The 20,870-nt window shown below is 39.0% G+C and overlaps 1 protein-coding gene across 2 annotated transcripts in view; it reads left to right on the forward strand.

The window, feature by feature from the left end:
* The window catches only part of ZDHHC20 (zinc finger DHHC-type palmitoyltransferase 20), a 41,693-nt gene extending 22,382 nt beyond the window's left edge, over positions 1–19,311 (forward strand). For both annotated transcript variants that reach the window (XM_048939333.1, XM_048939324.1), the window contains 10 exons: positions 1,910–2,030; positions 3,362–3,431; positions 4,570–4,602; positions 5,395–5,515; positions 11,831–11,963; positions 12,768–12,894; positions 14,068–14,157; positions 15,264–15,379; positions 15,786–15,862; positions 18,087–19,311. In XM_048939333.1, coding sequence (XP_048795290.1) covers positions 1,910–2,030; positions 3,362–3,431; positions 4,570–4,602; positions 5,395–5,515; positions 11,831–11,963; positions 12,768–12,894; positions 14,068–14,157; positions 15,264–15,379; positions 15,786–15,823 — 849 coding nt within the window. In that variant the 3' untranslated portion in view covers positions 15,824–15,862; positions 18,087–19,311. The remainder of the gene's footprint in view (positions 1–1,909; positions 2,031–3,361; positions 3,432–4,569; positions 4,603–5,394; positions 5,516–11,830; positions 11,964–12,767; positions 12,895–14,067; positions 14,158–15,263; positions 15,380–15,785; positions 15,863–18,086) is intronic.
* The last annotated feature ends 1,559 nt before the right edge of the window (positions 19,312–20,870 follow it).

A 20,870-nucleotide genomic window follows, 5' to 3' on the forward strand; every position in this document is an offset into this window, starting at 1 on the left:
CAGTCATTTAAATTAGCTATTCTTGCAAAACAAACAGCATCCTGTGATCATACTGTTGAACTAAAAAGAGATTCTGCAGCTGCTGTTGTCCTGGTGTAATCCCTGGATGTTTGCTGGAAGAAAGAACAATTCACGTTATTAGATCCAGAAAGAGGAAGGAAACAAAGGGGCTCTTTTTGTTTTCAGTAAGAACTACTGGAACCACATTGGAAATTCTGTTAGCTGTGTGGTAATAGACAACTTCTGATGTCTTTGAACATACATTTCCTGCCATTGTCCAGCGAGCCTGTGGTCTCATGGCCCTATTAATTTTTGAAATTAGAACAGAAATACAGCTTTTCAGAAAACCAGGATCTTTATTTGGGATTATTAGGAGTAATACTCTGATGTTAATTGGAAAAAAAACTAATGAAGTTTTAAGTCTTATGGGTTCGTTCCTTTTCTGCACGTTAATGACTTACCATAGAAATGTGATCTAGAAGTAGTATTTCATACTTAATGCAGCCTCTACTTGATCATGGCTCACAGAGACAGCGTTTGGGACCCTAGCAGATATAAGAAGCAATAGAGAGAAAGGCATGTTGCTTTGCATCTGTCTTAAGTGTTTAATGAGAGCATCTCCAGTTTCCATGTTTCAGTAAATCCCCAATCTTTTAGTTTAGGGGTGGTTATTAAAAGAAGTCTAAACTCTTGAGAATGACTGAAGTGTTAAGCTTCAGTTTCATTCTTTGCATAGATTGATTCCAGTTCTTGATTATTGAAAAGGAGGCAGTGCTTCATGTCTCACTATTGAATGATGAATGGGCACTTAATAACTGGAGTGCTATGGTATGTAACAGAAGATTAACTAAATTCTGTGGGATGTCAAGCAACTTATTTGCATTATGGATTGGGAAATAAACCTGAGAAATTGTAGCCATGTCTTAACTGCTTCCTCTTTCTGTAAGTCAAGTTGCCTGCCAACCAACTCTGTTCCAAAAAGAAAAAGTATACAAGGCAAGAAGAGACAAGACAAAAATCTATGTGAACCAGTCATATACATATTTTTGGTAGGAAAATATGGCCGCATTAAGCCACACTAAGCCAGTTTTTGCTCCAATTGCACACACAGCATTTTCCACTCACTACTGTGAATACGTGGTGTGTGTGCTCATAAAAAGGGTTCTTGTCCTTGTGGAAAGCTCAGAGTTTAAAAGTGCTTTGGAAGAGAAAATACCAGAAGAAATTTTGGGTTCGGCCTCAGCTCCACAGGGACTTGCCAGCACACTGGGTTTTGTGAGGCTTAACAGTAGAGCTCGTCATTTCAGTAGATATGGAAGTAAATGCTTCACAAGTGAGTAAAAGCTCTCCAGGTGATACTGGTAACATTGTAAGGCTTCAACAGCAGTGGTCTTCATACTGTACTCAGACTTGTAACTCTGTGAAAGTGTACAGGCTTTGCTAAAGCTCATGTCAATACTGACTGCTCCCAAGTCAAGATTCCATTTAAACTCTCTTGGTTTCTTTGCGGAAGCCATGAAAAATGCCTTCCCCTACTGCTATTTTCTCTGGCTTATATGTCCTTCTGCTTCTTGTAAGTCAGAGAGAGAGCATGGGATATAAGAACTTGCAGTCATAGCAAGGGACTGTTTGTTAAACATTTCTCTTGACATGAATGAGTTGAATTTATACTCATCAGGAGTCAAAGGATGCACTTTCTTAAAACTTCCCTAGGTTTTTTGTGTTGAAGGGAAAATGCAATAGGTAACACATCAGACAATTTGGAGGATCTTCTGTGGTATCCAGGGGAGAAGGATGAGGGCCGGGATCACACAGAGATTAAAACACATAGAGTCTCTTCCCTGGAGCGTGAGCAGAACACAAAGTTGTGATTACTCTCATCCTTTTATCCCCATCTTTTTACTCCCAGTTCTGCTTGTCAAAAGCTGATAAAGAACAATATGAAAAGGAAGAGAGACCAGAGTCCCAGCAGGAGATTTTGAGAAGAGCTGCTAAAGACTTGCCTATCTATACGACAACAGCATCAAGAGGTGAGGTGTAATTTTGTGCTCCTGGAGTTGCTAGTTTAATGCAGTGAGATTTGTTTGATGTCAGCCAATGGACAATGTCAAGCACCTTTTGCAGAGACCGTGAGCTTGTGGCTGGTTGGTTGGTTGGTTTTCGTTTTTTCACCGTGAAAAACTGGAGCCCTTTTTCTAGAACTCTCAACATGCAGCCATAACCAGTACTTGGAATAGTTCTTTCAAAAAAAGAGAAAAAGGAAGAGAAAACCAAAACGCCTCTTGTAATAAGAAGTCAGATGAAAACATTTATCTCCAGTTCTGGCTACAAAATATAACCACAGCAAAAAAATACACTTAGGTGAAAATTGGACTTTATGCTCAATTTTACAATCATTTGTATCACTCTTTCTTTTTCTGAGCTTTATCAATTCCATAGGTCAAGAAAGTTAAGGCTAGAATTTAATAAGAAATAGATATTATTTCACTCTAACCTGTAATGCAGTACAGAACTTTAATGTGTGTACGTGTGTGTGTGTATATAGACATTCCAATTTATATATGAAACTGTTGTCTTATGCATATATGTATTTTTAAAGATACCTATTTCTCTTTCTTGAAATGGGAAATATTGTAGTGGTCTGCATGAAACACCCAGGATGCTGTTACTGAAGTTTACTGTGAATTTTCAAGCATAGTCTAAGGATATTTGGATTTTTTTTTTATTTATTTTTTTAAATACAAGCCTGCCTTTGAGGGAATCCCTTTTCCTGAAGTGGTCCAGGAAGCTGCTGCCAGCTCTTAGCAGTTCTGCTCAGCTGTAGATGTTGGCTTTCCTCCTACTTTCAAACTGCTTATACTGATGTCTTATTTCCATTGAGAAGAGATTGAAGCTTTGTTTAAAAATACCCAGGAAAGATGAGAGAGCTAATTTGCTGAGCAGTCTGCTACATCCTGTTTGCTGGAGAGGATAGAAAAGGCTAATGCTGAAAGCTGGCCTACTGGAAGATTGTAATTTCATGTTGAGATGGTTAAGTACTCTGAGGTGAAAGAAAATGAGAAATGCTGGGGGGGGGGGATCATTGCCAGAAAATGAGGATGAAGGACGGAAAGACTGAGGAGCCTAAGAGTAAATGGAAGTGGATTCTTGTAATACATTCATAGACAAGTGCTTGAAACACTTCTTATGTTTCTTTAAAAAACTGAAAAGTATATGTTGTGTGAGTACGTCCATGAAGGTCTGTGAAAACAGGAGTGATGGGGTGGGAAGGGAGCTTTTCAGGTTCAGTACATGTTAAGATGGAAAAACTTCTTAAAATTAAGTTAGTTCTAACAATTTGTCCCATGCCACCCGAATGCAGCCATCAGATACTGTGATCGATGCCAGCTGATCAAACCTGACCGCTGCCACCACTGTTCTGCGTGTGACATGTAAGTTTCTGAATCTAAAATGATGGATTTTCTCACAGATCATCAGTATGTTCATTTTTCAGTGTTTCAGCCCTTGCCTAACACCTGATTTTTCTCTTTGCTCCCTTCTCAAACAATTGGTACCTGGAGTTCAAGAAAGCAAATGTCCTCCTGTTGCAGCCCCATAGACCAAAATGGCGGAATTTGTTAGGAAAACTGCTTACAGTTTTATAGAGAAATGCTTATGTAAAAATAAATCAGCAATTGGAAGTAAAGAAGGACAAGTCTAAGATCCAAGCACATGCTTATTATAGAGCTCTTCTATTGTATCTTGCCTCTGCAGCTTTGAAACAGATGTGTGCTACTAATAATGCTAAAATCCTTTATCTGAAGAAGTGGCAGTGGAATTGCATCTTTGCCATTTAAAAGTTACCAGTGTTATTCCCTAAACTCATTCTGAGTCATCAGAGAAGCCTGTAAGGGCACTGAAGACTGAAGGATGTGAGCAAAGCTTTGTATAGCTGAGCTTGAGGAAATCTAATTAGCTAAAGAACCAAATACACATCTTTTGGCTAAAATCAAATTTAGTAGCAAGTGCAGCAAATATCTGTCTGCTTGAAATGTCTGTCACCTGTCCTTAAACTAAAACTGGATTAAGATGGCATATGACTGCTATTGAGACTATTGAGTTTACCCACTGTGCTGTTTTTTCCTCAATTACTGTAAACAAAGAGGAAAGGAACAAACAAAAAAACAGCACTAAGTTAGACTTAGTTGAAATAAATGCTGGGTTTGGTGTACCTTATCTGTGCAACTCTGAAGCATCCTTTGGATTTTTCTTTCAGCATGCACATAAGAGAAGTGTGGCTTAATCAACTATAAATAACATGGTTGAAGTGTTGCTTAGTAATTTAATGTTAATTTAAGAGACTCTCTTCACAGCTCTGTTGAGTCTCACTTGGTCCTTTTGGTTGAAAGGGTGTCTGCTGCAGTTTGAAGCCATGACGTGAATTAGGACAACTGGGAGAAGATAGAAAGTGAGGGTTTTACCTTATAGAAGCACAAACCCCAGAACCTTTAGAAACTGAAAGCATGTGACTTAGAAAGCAAATGCGTTTTTTAGTTTAACTTGTTGGAGATCACCTCTTCTCTTTTTCAGATGTGTACTAAAAATGGACCACCACTGTCCATGGTAAGTTTATAAAAAATAATAAAAAACAGTACAGTAATAATTAATTAACTCGTACATGCTGCTTCAGAAATGAAACTTTGAAGTAAAAATGGATTTTTACAGAATTTTTTGAGGCTTTGGTATTTTAAAATGTGTGTTGCAGCTCAAACCGTGCATTTTTTCCTTATACACAGAAAATCCTGGAGTTAACAAGATGTATGAGAAATAGCATTTCTTTTGTTCATTATTATTATCAACAGAAGAGGTGATAACCACTACCTTGTGAAAATCAGTTTCTGATTACTCTTCTGCAGTTTGTATTCGCTGGTAGTCAGTAAAAATATTATCTACTATCACCACAAAGATGAAATGATTGTGCTATCTTGAAGGAGTTTTTGTAATTAAAGCAACGTTCTCTAAAGTTGATGGATGGACTTGTATGATCTGCAGTCACTGCAGTTAGTTCCTAGTATGTAAGGCTTTCTGTAGAGACTGTACGTATCATATGCTTTGCTGGCTCACATCCTGTCCTGTAGAACTTCTTGGGAGAGGGCCAAATTTATCAGGAGGCCTCAGGTAACTTGGCTAGAAGAATGAAGTTGGTTCATTCATAATGACAGCTTAAAATGCTTCAGAGGTAGTAGTGTCAGACTGTTTTGGACATATCACTGACATCATACATGTTATACTCTGCAAAAGCAGTTGAATGTATTGTGCTTTTTTGGTTGCTGGTTTTTGTTTATTTTTTTTAATTGTTATTTATTTACTTTTTGGTATATCATAGTAACCTCTTTCTCTTTCCCCTCCTTCTAGGGTGAATAATTGTGTGGGATTTTCTAACTACAAATTCTTCCTCCTGTTTTTAATGTATTCCTTACTGTACTGTCTGTTTGTTGCTGCTACAGTCTTGCAGTACTTCATAAAGTTTTGGACAGTAAGTTCTAAGGTGTTTTCTTGTTTGTTTAATCTTGCATGTATTCTTGAAGTCTGCATCAGCATGTTGTCACTCACCATTTATTCTGTTCCATAGTTCATTACCATTAACAACATCAATCACAGTGACTGAAACGTGAGAACCTTCTGAATATTGATGAATGAAATTATTACATTGCCCAGAATGAGTAACTGGGAGAAGAAGCTCTGATGAGGACACTGCAGTTTCTCTGTTCCATAAAATCAATTGGCACAGCTTAAGTGGTTTTTTGGTTGGATTGTGTTTTTTCTTTTTTTCTTTTTTTTTGTGACTGGTAGATACATAGGTATAGAAAAAATAGGTTGTATAAAGCCAGTGCATGTGTGTGTATTTATATGTACATATGTGTGTCTAATTTTATATATGTACACACACATCGTATTTCATGTCAGTATTTTTAATTTTGTGTCTTAGACTTGTTTGTGGATACTCTGCAATTGGATAAGACAGTGAATTTCTTGGGAACCCACTCCTATCTCTGCCTTGGAGTCCTTAGGTGTGTCTGTACTTCATACTGGTGGCTTTATTGATCTGATATGGGTAGTGTGCTACAATAGGTATAGTGTTAATTATGCCTGTATTCCTTGAAAGTATTATTAGTTACACGGTAGTTAAATTAGTTAAATGGTAGATACACATACAGGTATTTTATTAGACCTCGTAGAATGTGTGTGAAGAGTGAGCAACCTTGCATGTCAGTGTTATCTTCCTCCTATCAGTTTTGTTCCAGTTGCTTTCCAGGCTGAATAGAATATGTTCTGGTGTTGTTTCCTTTCATCTCTGAAACCTCATACAGTGCCTTCCTGCCTCTTGAGACAGAAAAGATAGCATCAGAATTCTCTTAATCAGATTCCATTAACTTACACGAGGGGGGAAAAAAATCACTGCTAAGTGGAAGGATTTCCATCACATCTTTATAAGTAAACAACAGCACGTTTCTTAGATCTAGTTGCTGTTGATGTAGCTGAGAGGAGCAGTAATTACCTCTAGCAAAAGAAAGTCTTTACTGGAGCAGAATGCCATCTCAGAGTAAGTGAAGCTTTGTCATATTCAGAATAGTCTGTATTCGAGATCAGCATCACTAGACAGGTAAGATAAATGTTGCAAAAAGCATGTTTGTTTGGGTTCATCTAAGACTGGGGGTCTAATCTGCCAAAACAGTGTGTGTCTCTCAGTTCTGTACAGTAGATTGGTCCTGGAAAGCAAGGAACTGTGTGGGAATTGAGCTTTCAGTAAATTGTGAGATGGAAATCGTGAATGTACGCAGCTGTGGACTGACAGATATTGCAGATGAAATGGTCCGATTCTGCTGTTCAGTCTTGCTTGACTGTAAATAGTTAAATTTTCAGTTGAAGTGTGCCACTCCCAGACATTCACCTGGCTGCTTCCCAGTGCTTTGTATGCAATTCTAACAGCTGTAGATGCGCTTTTCCGTATTTACCAATCGGTGCTTCAGCAAAGAAGATAAGTTGGTTTTGTCACCTCACTTCACAAATGTTACTGCAAGGGAAGTCAGCAGGACTTCTGACCATCATGAAAGCTGAATGCCAGCATTTGCAGCAAGCCTGTTCCAAAGCGCTTCGGACAAGATAATGAAGTGGACCCTTGAACAGAGGAAGTGAACTTAAGAGGGAATTGTTTTCTTAATTGTTTAGTTGCTTCAAACACTTCCGACAAGAATAGGCTTCTTCTGAAATGTGACAGTAGAAAATGTAGTTGTGTGCTTGCACTTGTTGCTTTAATTTCCCTATTACTTTCAAGACAGAATATGGTGATATCATGGTCTTACAATTACGATAGAACTCTGACTCACTTTATGCATGCTAAATCGTTTCACAAAGCTAATATTGCTATGATTTTATGATAGCTTGATTAAGCTAGAGTCCTTGAAAGAGTTGGTGGCATCATAACCCTGCAGGCTTGCAGGACTTAATGATTCTCATATTGTAAGCATTTAGGTAGGTGCTGCTGACTGTACAGTAGTCCTGAAGCTTCTCTCTAAATCTGTATCCAGATCAGAGGGGCTGCAAGTATGTGCTGGCTCTAGATGGTCAGCTAATGCTCAGCTTTGTTTGCAACAGCATCAGACAGATAACTGTCAGGGCTGTCTAGATTTTGTTGGTTTAGAGGGTTTTATTTCTTCATAGCTTGACTGTCAGGAATGTTGTAGTCCCCCTTCAGAAGGCAGAGATCCATTTTTTCCTTTCTCAGAAATGTCTTCAGAGAAAGTATGTAATTGCATTATATACCCAGTGCTGGGATTAAGGATGAACCACTTGGAGCATAGCCTTGATCTCTTCAGAACTTGAAGAAATGTGATTGTAAAGGTGTATGTGCTCACTACGCAAATGATAGCAGTGCATTGTCTTGCACTGTTGATAACACCTGCCTAAAGACACAATATTCACATATTTGCAAGCTTGTGAGGTGTGCACACCTACCTCTTGTGGAAAAAAAATATCTGTGTCCCGCTTGTACGTGCAAGATTTGCATAGCATCTTTCATGCTCTGTGCAGAAGTACTGACCAAACAGATTAATGCTTTTCCAGCAGTGATGGAGCAACTGCGCTGGCACTGAGTGTTTACCACAATGTTTCCACTCTGATGTGGGTATTAAAATTTGTTTTCTAGATCAGGGGAATATGAATGACGTTTTTATTCCTTTTGTTATACTTAGAACTCCTTTTCCTATACTCATAAAAGTTTTATTTCTACTTAGGAAGTTGTTTAAGATGAGCAGATAAAGCCACAGGTTAACAAAATGTGTTTGATAGGAATGCCAGGACTGGCAGAACGCCCAGTCCTTGACGCCTTGTTTACACAGTGCGTGGTAGTACTTCCCAGCTGAGGTTTGTATCAGCTCTCATTCTTGCTATGCTCTCTCCCACCTTGAAACCTGTATATTTTCCAGCTGTTTTCAGTGTCTTTCAGTGCCCTCCAAATTATTTTGGCAATCCTGAGCATAGCTAATTTAAGAATATGAGATGTGTTCCAGGACAGATGGTGCATACATCTAAAAAAAAACCTCTGCATTTAAAAAAAAAAAAGAAAAAAAAAAAAAAAAAAAGAAAAAAGTGGTTCCACTTCCTTGGTTAGAACTGAGTTCTCCTGCATATAACGGATGTATATGAGATATTCCGAGTTTTTTCTAGATTTAAGATGAGCTAATGAGTTCTGACAGCATTTTTGGTTTTTTGCTTGTATGTTTTATTTGTTTTATTTAGTTTTTGAAGTGACCTGATAGATACCCAAATGTCTCAGTGCTTGTAAAGGGCTCTTTAAAATAGTGACTGGCTTTGGTCTATTACATGTGCAAAGTAAATGAAATGTCATGGTACAAATCACTTCTCTTTGTAAGCATTGCAGTTTTCCCACCTACGAGGCTCTACTTCTGTGCTCTACTAAGCATGTTTTTAAAATAAATCATGGTGGAAGTTTCGTTCTTTTCACATGCTGTGGCGTGTGATTGCTGCTAGAACACAGCTGTGGCTGAGTCTGATACACATTCAAAGAGTGCACCCTTCTCTCCAGGAAGGAATTAGGGTTTTTTTTAAGATGTTTGAGTTTTGCAGCTTAAGAACTTAGGGCCTGTAGCTGAAACTGTGTAGTCAGAAAAGGTGGATGCTCTTTGGAGATTGTGCATATTCATATTGCATAATAAAACAAAAGCTCTTTCTCCCAGTTGTAGGCCTACTGGTTGAAGAAGATCCAACTGCAATAAACTCATGTTTTCTGGTCCAAACACAAAAACTAAGCTGTTGCTGCTCTTCTGAACAAAATCAACTGACTGGGAGTTGTTCATAGAGAGCTGTGTCATTTAAAGTAAGCAATTCCACAAGAGTCATATAGGTGGGACTTTGTAACGCTTAGTAATTTAAGGTCCTAGTTTCGTATACTCTTTCCCTTTACAGTTATGTAGTGAAAACCCTGAATGTGGAAACTCTGATTCCTTTTTTGTTTTTGTGTGAATTGCAAATCGTGATGTTGAAGTATTGGCAAGCGTGACTGCTTGAGTGTGTGCATGCCTCCAAGAAGTCAGGAAAAATAATCTGAAAATTATGTTTCCCAGGAAAGCTACCATGTGTTCTGAGGTAGGGACAATCATCATAGGTTTAACACAAAGCTTAGGGATTAGCAGCACTTGGGATATGTATTTTACTAGCCTTCGTTGCAGGGAATCACAAAACACTTTGTGTCTCTGCAGCAGTGGAGGGGAGTTGACTGCTGCACCAATTACCTGGGCAAAACAGCATCCAGTAAATAAATTAAGGCAGTAGATAAGGAAATTGAATTGACATGGCAGTTCAGATAGCTGCACTCTGCTATCCTTTGCTTCCTCTAGCATTGCTTTGCTTCTTGTAGTGTTATCTCTTGGTAGCTGGCATTTCTGAAAACACTGCTAACAAATGCCAGACTCCGGTGTGAAAGAGAGGGAGAGCCCAAGCTTTTTGTAGTGTGATCTAACTTAATACACATCTCATATGACTGATTTGTGAAGCGCTCACACCTTAGCTAAGGTGGTTATTCTTGCATGAAGTTTGGGATTTAAAATCTAGCAGGATTTTTGTTGTTTTTGTTGCTTTCAAAAACAAGACAAACATGTGAGGAATGGTAATTCATTTTTTGTGGTTTTGACTGAAAAAATATCTAATGGTAATAAATATGTTCTGAAGTCAGACTTGTTTTCTGTATTTATAAACCATTGCTTTATACTTCTGGAGTATTCTGAGCTTTTCAGAGCTGGTTTCCTCATGCACCATGTTCGTGTAAACCATACTTGTGGTGGGAACCAGCAAGGAATACACCCAGCGCAGTCATGCTCGGGCTGAGGAAACCACTTGAAAGTGATCCAGCCACAATCTGAATAGCAATACTTCAGAAGAAAATCTCATGCCTTGGCAGTTAGCAATGCACTCTTATGTACTCTGTCCTCCATTCTCTTGGAGAACGGGGGCTACGGCTGCAGATGGGCGTTGGAACTTGGCACGTCTGAGAGCACGTGTGCACACCAACCATTTCTTAACAAAGCTTGTGCTGTTTTCGAACACTTGGTCTTAACATAATGTTAGTGTTTAATAAATTGTCTTTGTTTGCACAAAGCTTTGCCGCAGGAAAGCTGCAGAGAATTGTCCAAAGGTAAAATTCAGTACGTAATTATTTAAAAATTGTTCCTAGTGTAATTTTTCTGATCCAGCTTTTCTGATAGCAGCTATTTACACCATTGCTGCAGTGGAAGAAAAGTGTAGTGTGTATTGCCTAAGAACGTAGGTGCAGTATGTGCACATAGATACACCTGTCTGCACTTGGTCTTAACTGAAATGTCTTTTTAGATAATCTTTAAAAAAAAAAAAAACAACCCTCAGGTAAGTGTGTCTACCAAATGAGCTAATGGAAAAAGTAATGGCAATGATGCTAACTAAATGCTGAATAAAAATAGCTTCTATGCTTTCATAGTGCTGCTAAAGGTCAACTGCTTAAAAGAACTGTGATTTTGATGATGTGGAACTGGAATAGTACTGTTACAGATCCCACTGGCCTCTTGAAAGTGCAGCCCTAAAAATGGCTGGGACTGGGGGTGGAATCAACTATTGTGTGGGTAGGAGGTTATTTTTTAAGGCAGCGATTGTACCAAATCTGTTTTTCATTCTGGTGAATAACTTCTGCCTTGTCAGATATGGCACATTTGTTCTGCTAGGTACTTGCTGTTTGTTACCCCAGCCTGAGAGATCATCCAAAACTGAAGATCAGTTCCAGCAAACTGGTTTTGTCTGGGAGCTGTTCAGTCGTGGAAACACGATATGATTAAGCTGCTTCCCTTCCACATTCCTTACCAGCTCAAAAGTAGATTCAGTATTATTAGCTACCAGGAAAGAGTTACAAGCTTTTTGTTGCTTCTTCTTTCCTTGAAAAAAGTTTGGGCATGTTCTCCCTGTGTTGCTGTGGCTGCACAGACAACATTTTTTGTATAGGACTCTTTTTCCTTTCCCTGGTGTGTAATTTACAAACTGGCCCGATTATGCGCAGTGTTCTCACAGAAGGTGTGCACTCACGTTGCTAAACTCAGATGGAAAGGGTACCCAGCAGTCTTCAGTGATACTGTACATCAGTTTGACATGACATGAAAGGAAGGCCCTGCTTATGCTGCTTTTCTAAAAGTGTAAAGTGGGGTGAGAGACCTGCAGCAGAATGGGGGTGGCAGAAAATGTTTAGTGATAATACTACATTAGCTGCTAAAAAAATGTTAACGTGTAAATTTCTTTCTGTCTTTCTCCTCAGAATGAATTGCCAGATACCCATGCAAAGTTCCATGTACTCTTCCTTTTCTTTGTGGCAGCCATGTTCTTCATCAGCATACTGTCACTGTTCAGCTACCACTGCTGGCTAGTTGGCAAAAACAGATCAACCATAGGTCAGTTGTTGGAATATGGAACTGTTCCTCATCCGGAAAAATGCATTGCTGGGAATGAGAGGGATATGCTTTCACATCTTAAGGGAGTGTTAAAATTCTGTGCAGTAAGAAGTATCTTTGGTGAAAGCTGCTAACAGTGAAACATCCTGTCTTGCAGGATGTGGGAAAATAATGCATGTGTAGTGGGTCTCTGCTGGAGCCAGGTGTGGAGATGAGTGTTAATTTTTTTTATGTTAAGATCCATGAGGAGCTGTGTGTTTCTGTTGTGTTATTACATAGTGTTAAGTAATGGAACAGAATTGCTACCTTAGCAGCTACTGTTGTTACTACACTTTGAGTAGCTGGATGCATCCAGCCCAAAGGAAGAGTACATATGTGCATGAGAGTATGAACATAATACATTTTGTTACAAATCAGACAGAATATTCTTGAACCCTGTAGAATAAGTGAACCTTGGTATTAGGAGGTGACATTTAAAAGCACTGCAGTAAAAATGGAAACACTGATGCACTTTTCCTAAGTAATAAAACTGCAAGGGATGCCAGTATTTTCTAAATGTCAGTGATCAGCGTAAGCAGGTTACTTGTGGGGACGTATCTGAAGTTCCTGCTACTGCATTTTTTAAGTGGCTTTTTTTTTTTTTTTTTTTTTTGTAGGTGGGTATTTCTGCAACTGAAATCAAAATCTTATACCTTTCGATAGCTTTCCTGAGCCTGTTTTCACAATGCAGAACTTTGATTCTGTTCAATCCTCCCCCCTGATTGCTCACTGCTTTAAAGTAAGTAACAGGTTTTTCTCTTACAGAAACATTCCGCGCACCCACATTTCGAAACGGCCCTGACAAAAACGGCTTTTCTCTTGGATGCAGCAAAAACCTGAGGGAGGTTTTTGGAGATGAAAAGAAGTATTGGCTGCTCCCTATTTTTACCAGGTATTCAGTCAGAATGGAAATTAATTGGGAAATGAATCGATTCCGTAAATTTCAGTTTGCTTCGCATTTTCCCATATAATGAGGCACAATTGAAAAGCCAGCTGTGCATCTTGCATAGCTGGTGTCGGGAAAATTCTGAAGGGGAAAACTGAGCAAACAGCATAGGCTTTTAATTCAAAAATAAGAGTCTTATTGTCGGGGTGGGGGTTTGGCAAGCTTTGAGAATTGTGTTGATGAGACGGTGCATGTTTTGTTGGTACTTTGTATCTGATTATAGAGCAGAAATCAGCAACACAGGAAAACCAAACGCTGCTTGAACTTCAGCTGTGTTGAAACATCAGATGTTTAAAACCCTCTCTTATTCCCAACAAATGACAGCTCTTTCTCTTATTATACATCACAGTTTCATTATTAAAAGCCTTCTGAGAAAGTGCGTATAATTAGGCAGCAGTGCAAAAAAAAAAATTATATGATGGAAAATAGCAGTTTTAAAATTTCGTTGGACTGGTGTTAGGGAGTTGCAGACAAGTGTCAGAGAAGCACGCCCACTCCATCACACCAGAATATCAGCAAAACAAAGTAGGTGCCATGTTTCACCATTGCTTTTGGAGGCTCATGTATCTGCTAACTGCCAGTGAAGCTCTTTGCCAAACTGAGGACTGGTAGTAAACAGAGGTAATAACAAGATCTTAGGTTCCCTCAGCCATTTGCCTGATGAAGGTGACTCTCCATGTGATTTAAAAGCAGGTGACAGCTGTACTGTAGATGGGTCAGACTTTTTTCCCTAGCATGTTTCATCTTGACTAAACTTGCTTTAAAAGAAGGCTTAATTAATCTCACAGTGATGGGAGGAAGGAAAAAATGTATAACCACCAGAATATTATTTGTGCTACTGTTTCTAGGATTATAGATACCATAGTATTGTTACCTGCACATGTTGTTTCTGAAACACGTAGGCTTCTTCATTGCTCAACAGCCCACACTGAATGATAGGATGGGAATCATTAGAGCTCCAAAATTTAATTAGCTGATCATAGAGTTTAATGGTAGGATTGCCTTGCCCATGTCTGGAGTTCAGTGCTGCACTCAGCAATTGATTCCAGCCTTTGTGCACTTGTTCACTTAATTTAAGTCAACTACAAACAGTGATTTGAGTCTCTGTTTCTGGTTTAGTTTGGGCGATGGGTGTAATTTTCCAACTCGCTTGGTGATTATGGATCCAGAGCAACTAACTGTCTCAAGCCAAAATGAACCTGCCAAAAGGTAACTATGACACTTAAGTTGTTGATTTACTTACTGTTTCATACTTATCTGTTTAAAAAAAAAAAAAAAAAAAAAAAATTTCAAAATTATTTTTTGTTTCATCAGTTTAAAGTTGTTATAAAGTTCAGAGTGAATTTGTAAGTCTTCACAGAAGGATGGGATGAATCAAGACTAATAAATGTGGTGCTGCTTGATGCAGAAGGGTTGTTTCTTGGTTTTGGCAGAGGATGTGGCTGTAAGGAAACAACAATACAGAGAGTAAAAACAGCTTGTGAATTCTCTTCTTAACAACAAGAAATAAAAATCCTAAGGAAGACAGTAATGGAACGTTTAAAAAAAATTGATATAATTTTTCAGATGAGGGGAGAGTAGGGTACACATCACTTGCATTTCTCCAGCATGCCTAAGCAAGGGATAGTGAGACATACAATGCAGAAGAGGTAGATGGCTGTGTTTGTTGGTGATTTTGAGCAGTGGAGTTCTTTTAGCTCAATACTACTTATATCTCTTAGTTTGCATGGTTTGTATCTTCAGTGACATTGACATGATTTTGAAAAGCTTCTGGGTAGTTTGGTGAACTTGTGGCTGAAGGTTCTTGTCAATAGTAGTCACCTGAGTTATCAGGCTGTGGGGTGCAAAGGCAAGACTGGGAAGCTGAGGAGTTCCTGCCAGTACAACCTAACCTGTGGAATTTACAGGAAAGCAGGACCCTTGTGAACAGCAGTGGTATCCTTTTGCATTAGGAAGATGTTCATCAGCACAACCTAACTTTTGTTGTTGGGACCAAATGGCATTAAGTTGTTCCTCCAGACAGTATGGGATATGGTTTTTTTGTAATTGTGTGGCAGTACTATTGCTGTCACTGCACCATTTGTAGTCTATTCATCTGTGCTTTTTATCCATTGGAACTGTCAGTGGCCTATGCCAGGTAAGGGTTTAGAGTAATGCCAAACCTATAGGGGAATTGTAAAGCAGGGTATCATTTTTAGTTTGCAGCATAGCTTTTTAGTTTGTTTTGCACTTGATGAGCTTCACTACTCTAAAAATGCCTGAAATAAGCAGGTTTTGCTTTTACAGAGGTCCTGTTAACTTTGCTTACTTTTCAGCTCTGGAGCCAATCAGCCCTTTCCTACTCGACCACTCAGTGAATCAAAAAATCGATTGCTAGCCAGTGACAGTCAGTGGGTAGAAAGTGGCCCTGAAGATGAAAATGTTAAATCAGGTAGACTGCACCATAACATTTCTGATGATCTTACCATTCTGGTTTTGTTGGGTGGGGTTTCTTTTTTGTTGTTTATTTAAGCCTGAAAGGTCTTTAGGAACTGTTTGGAGTCAAGTAGAGGAAAACTTGCACTGTAAAGTCAGATGTTTATAGGTTAAGGCTAACTCGTGTCTTACGCTCTTCTCCAAAATAGTTTTAATGGTGAGATAAGGAAATGGGTAAATATATTTGGCTTTCTTGCATCCTCTTCTAAGATATTTTGAGTTCATTTTCTTTTTGGTTAGTGGGAGGAAAATATTTCTCTAAAATAGGCATAGCACAATAAACATAGTTTCTGGTTTGGAATCTTTGGTATTTGGTATGCAAATCTGCAAAAACACATAATTGAAATTCTCTCACATTTTAGGTACAAAAAAGCATATTATAGTTTCATTGGAAAGCTGATCTCAGCTTATTACTAACCAACATCTCAGTGAGAAACAGGTAAGTAAGACTAACATAACTGATGGCTCTTTCTCTATACATTCAAGTAAATTCAAATCTCGAGGTCAAAAGTCACTATTCTTGGAATGCAGAGAAATCCTCTGATGTTGGGTGAGCAATAGGTCTAAATAAAACTCAAAATAGTTCTTCAGGAGTCGAGAATGAGAGCAATGCTGTAGTGCAGGAAACATGACTGGATCTGAGATGAGTCAACCTAATGCTGCAATTTAGACTGAAGTGCACAATGCTTGATTTGTTACCTGACCAGGGAAAAGAATCTGCTCTGCTAAACAAGCAATTTCAAGATGAAATGTTTTGATACTCTCTCAAGGAACAGCTCTTTAACGCTTCTATTAATTGCATATTTATTTGCCATCCTCTGCTCTTGGACTTTAAGAAGCTGTGCCCAAGTTCAGTAGGTAAAATATAGGTATCTGCCTACTGCTGCATACTGCATGACTGTTTCACATCACTTGCGTTGACAATGAGCTGCTTAAGTGCTTCAGTGCACTCTGCACTCTTTGCACTTAGGAAATACAGCGAGTGCTACTGCTTCCCTTGGTGTGTTTCCAGTGACTGAATTAGATCTCTCTGATGTTGACTTCATACCACTGTGAGTTTGTAAACCCCTATCAATTTTTTTCTCTCTAGAAGAGGAAGAAATTTTATTTGGACAAATAACAACCATAGAAATAACAACCAGGGGGCTGAGTCATTCCTCCCTGCACCTCTTTTGTTAAAGAGATCTAGAAGTCGCTCACGGGGAAAATGTTTTTCTGTGATCCCTGACAAAGAAGTGCAGCAAGAGCTGGGAGACAGACCTTGCAAGGAAGTGCCATTTTCTTTGGGGATAGAACAATCTTCAAGCTTTTTGAGCTTGTTAATTTTAGGTTCATCTTTTTTCAGTTAAAAAAAAAAAAATCTAATAAGTGAGGGGAAAAAAAAAAAAAAAAGCATATCTCAAAGGTCTGTTCAGGGGATTAACCAAAATGAATTAGAGTAGTTAATTTACTCTTCTTAACACTTCTCCACAGAATGTACAAATGGATGCCTTGGTGACATATATTCAGTCTCTAGCTCTATAAAATCTAATCTGATCTAAACAGGTTACTCAGTCTTTTCTATAATTTGTAGAAAGGATTAGTTAACTTCTGAGATCAGTGTATGCCAATGGTCTTTGACTAGAGAATTACAGAATCTGCTTAACCTTTCTTTCTCCTGACTTGGAGAGGGACCACAACTGACTGACTTAGACTGTTTAGAGCTAGCAGTATCTTGCACACTGAAAGGCCACCAGTGGCTGCATCAAAAGAGGGGTGGCCAGCAGGGAGAGGGCAGGGATTGCCCCCCTCTACTCTGTCTTTGTGAGCCCCCATCTGAAGTACTGTGTCCAAGCCTGAGGACCCTCGTACAGGAAAGATGCTGTTGGAGTGGGTCTAGAGGAGAACCATGAAAATTATCAGAGGGCTGGAGCTCCTTTCCTATGAAGAACAGTAAAGGGAGTGTGGCTTGTTCAGCATGGAGAAGAGAAGGCTCTGGGGAGACCTCATTGTGGCCTTCTAGTGCTTGAAGAGTGCTTACAAGAAGGATGTTCCGGCTGTTCTGAGTTCGGTTGGATTTGATTGGTTTCTCTAGGCCTGCCTGGTTAATTTTAGTTCCTGTGCAATTGTATGCAGCAGTGCAATAGTTGTGAGATCCAAAATGTTTCCATGTACTTTGCAATGCCCTGCAATAAACTGATAGTTGTATTTTTTATTTTTATACTTATTACATGCAAGAGAAGCAACCAAATTTATGGCTGACCTAAATAGAGTTCCCAAATGATTCTATTGAAAGGAATGCTAATCACCCAGCCAGCATTCCCCCAGCCTCACCTATGTGAATACCATTGATGTCCCCGCATCGGTTGGATTTCATTAAAAATTCCTGTCATCCAAACATCCAAATGACGTTAGCTACAGATCAGTGGCAACGGGATTTGATGTTCTTAGTGGAGATAATCTTATTACACATAGGAGGTTTAAAAGGAGAAGAAAAAGAAAGAAGGAAAAAAAACCCTCCCAGAAAGCTAATTATGAGTTAAAGTTATTTTAACTGCAGTCCTGAGTCGAGAGTCGGTAAATTATCCGTGTTATCTAGCTGCATTTGTATAATGCAGTATGATCCTGTTTTTTTTTCAAAGCTAATGGTACAATTGCACTAATTACCTTTTTTGTTTCATTAGGTTTCTGCAACACATTTTGTGCTTGAATGTTACTTAATTTTGTTTGGAAGATTTGATCAGTAAAAATGGAACATGAGCATTTTATGAGGAGACAAGAAATTGAAGTTTCTGCACAGTCCAGTGGATTCTTGTAAGCACTATTTGCAGAGCAGGGAAGTTCAGACAGATGCCTTAAGATTCTTCATGTGCATTTATGCAGCACTGAATTATATACTGCTACCAAAGGGCCAAATCCTGAAGTGCCCTGCTTGGATGCACAAGGTCCAGAGTGGGAACTATGCATTTCTGTATGCTGCAGTGGCAGGGACTGCTACCTCCCCACGGGCAAACTTCATACCTTAGGCACTGCAGAAGTCACTTCCGTAGCAGGTCTCAAGGGTACAGAAAGAGAAGAAGAAAAAAGGATGGAGAAGAGGAAAGCTTGGCTGATGAGCCTGAAGTACAGCTGTTCACAGCTCATACACCAGCTGGTGGGAGAGGAAGGTACTGGATGACACGTTCGTGGTCATAGCTATGTAAGTCTTTCAGGACTGAGGATTCCTTCTGCTGACTGTGCTGTGGAACAAAACAATGCTAACAAAGTAAAAGCCTTTTACTTGGCCGTTGTTTTTTTGCTATCAGATTGAACCCCCTCATCCTCCTAACTTGACCATGTAACTATATCAAGAACATAGCTCAAAGAAGTGAGCTCTCTTTTAGTTGATAAAAACATGGTTTACTGCTTTTCAACAATTTCCTATCAGCATAAAAAGAAAATCCGATTGAAAAAGGAATTAACAAACTGTTACATTTTCAGTTAATGTTTGCAGTGTTCTGTATGAGGCAGCAACAAAATGGCAATGTACCCCTGAGAAAAATCTTAGTGCAGTCACGTGTCGTTAGAAAATGGAACTGGAAGCGTACTGCTTTTTATATGGGACTCATGATGGTTTATAAATACTGTTTTATACTTTTGTTTTATCTTTTTAATAAAAACACAAGTTTTTATTGGTTCTGAAGTACCATTTAAACAAATTTCAAGTACTTATGAGAAAGTTAGTGTTGGATCATGCACTTGTGTTAACACACCAGAACTCTGTATGCTGTCTGCTTCGTCTGCCACTTTCAAGTCCATTTTAAGTGATGCTGAACTGCTAAAGATGAGTGCTTTGTTCAGTGATGTACCATGTTCACAAAAGGCAAAACATGTTTCCTGTGTTGAGGAATAAAGTCCAACTAAGCTCAAGACCTACAGCAAACATGGTTTTTCTTTTCCCCCTACTCCTCTATAGAGAATACCGTTAATTCAGCTTTTGATGTTCCTGGCATTTTGCACATGACAGAAGTGAAAAATACTGTTCTGTGGTCTGAAGCTTTTCTGATGTTCAGCTGATGCTGATTACAAAGTCATAAACCTCTTTGACAGAAAATGAAGGTGGTAGCTATGTTGATCTGAACGAAAGGAACTCGTTCGCTTTCTTTGCCGGATTGATCACTACTTTTCCCCATCATTGTATTGGAGTTACTTGGATATCAAGTATACTCCAAGGTTAAAAACAAATATTTTCTTTGTCTTTGACATTTAGGAAGAAGTATTTTTTCCAGTATTCTAGAACAGGAGCACTTCAGTGACCTATGAGCATATTATGGTCACTGTCAGATACTGCTGAGACAGAACTGAAGGTACAAACCTGCATGTTTTGTAGAAATTGCAAAATGTTCCTCCAACTTTGTATGACAAATATTGCATTTGCCAGTTTTCAAAGAAAAAACATTTGCTATGCATTAATCTGAAAGGTTTCGCTTTTTCTTCTCAAATGTCAAGTGAAAAGCACTCATCTAAATATAAGTTTTCAGGAATACTGACATGTTGATCTCAGAAGGAGAGAATGCATCAGCAAAATTTCTTGGGGAAGAGGATGGAGACGCAAGCCTGAGCTCAGTATTCTCATTCTAAGTACCAAAATGCGCAGTCCAGAGTGCCAGTAGAATTGTAATGGAAGACCCTGGATATCATCTTTCTTTTACTGGATCATTGTATCACAGCAGAGGTAACAAATACATGTTTACACCTATGTGAATGGTGTGTACTATAAGCTAATATCACTATAATATTTGATTGCTTAAGTCAGGATAGTTAATCTACAGGAAAAAAAATGTAAGTAAACAGACTGGGCTGAATCCGTGCGTGTTGTCTGGTAAGGTGCCGTGCATTTTGGTTCTTTTGAGAGTTCTCATCTGACAGCTCCATAGCTGTAAGCAAGGGCATCCTGTGCTGTATCAAAGCAGAGTGGGATAGTTTCTGGCTTGCTCCCTCTTTTTGCCTAAATGCAACCCCAATGAGGATGAAAAGCTGCTTGACTGTAAGGCTGCAAGCAGACTACTGCTGGCAGGGCTCTGTAGGAGCACGCTAGGATGTCCTTTCTGCCCACATCCACGCACTGAGTCACTGCATGCTGCCAGTGAGAGGAGCTGACCTGCGTGGTCAGGAGGCAAGAAGGGAAGACAGTGCCGGGTCAGGAGGTACATGCTGTTTCTGTGCTTTAAGCTGCTGTGTGTCAGCAAGTCTCGCAAATACTTACGTTTGTCACTAAAAATAACAGGGCTTAAGCTTTTAAATCCCTCAAAATAACTGCTAGCCATGAGTAGCATTGTAGTGACTGTAGTATAGTTGACACTGGCTGCAATCAGAAGCTATGCTTTGGTATTTCCGAATGCTTGATTTTCTTCTATAAAAAATCCATACAACAATCACAAGCACAAAATGACTTAAACTCCCAATGTGAGGACAGAAGTGTGATGCAG

Source organism: Lagopus muta, chromosome 1 (assembly GCF_023343835.1).
Source record: "Lagopus muta isolate bLagMut1 chromosome 1, bLagMut1 primary, whole genome shotgun sequence".
NCBI classification, from domain to species: domain Eukaryota; kingdom Metazoa; phylum Chordata; class Aves; order Galliformes; family Phasianidae; genus Lagopus; species Lagopus muta.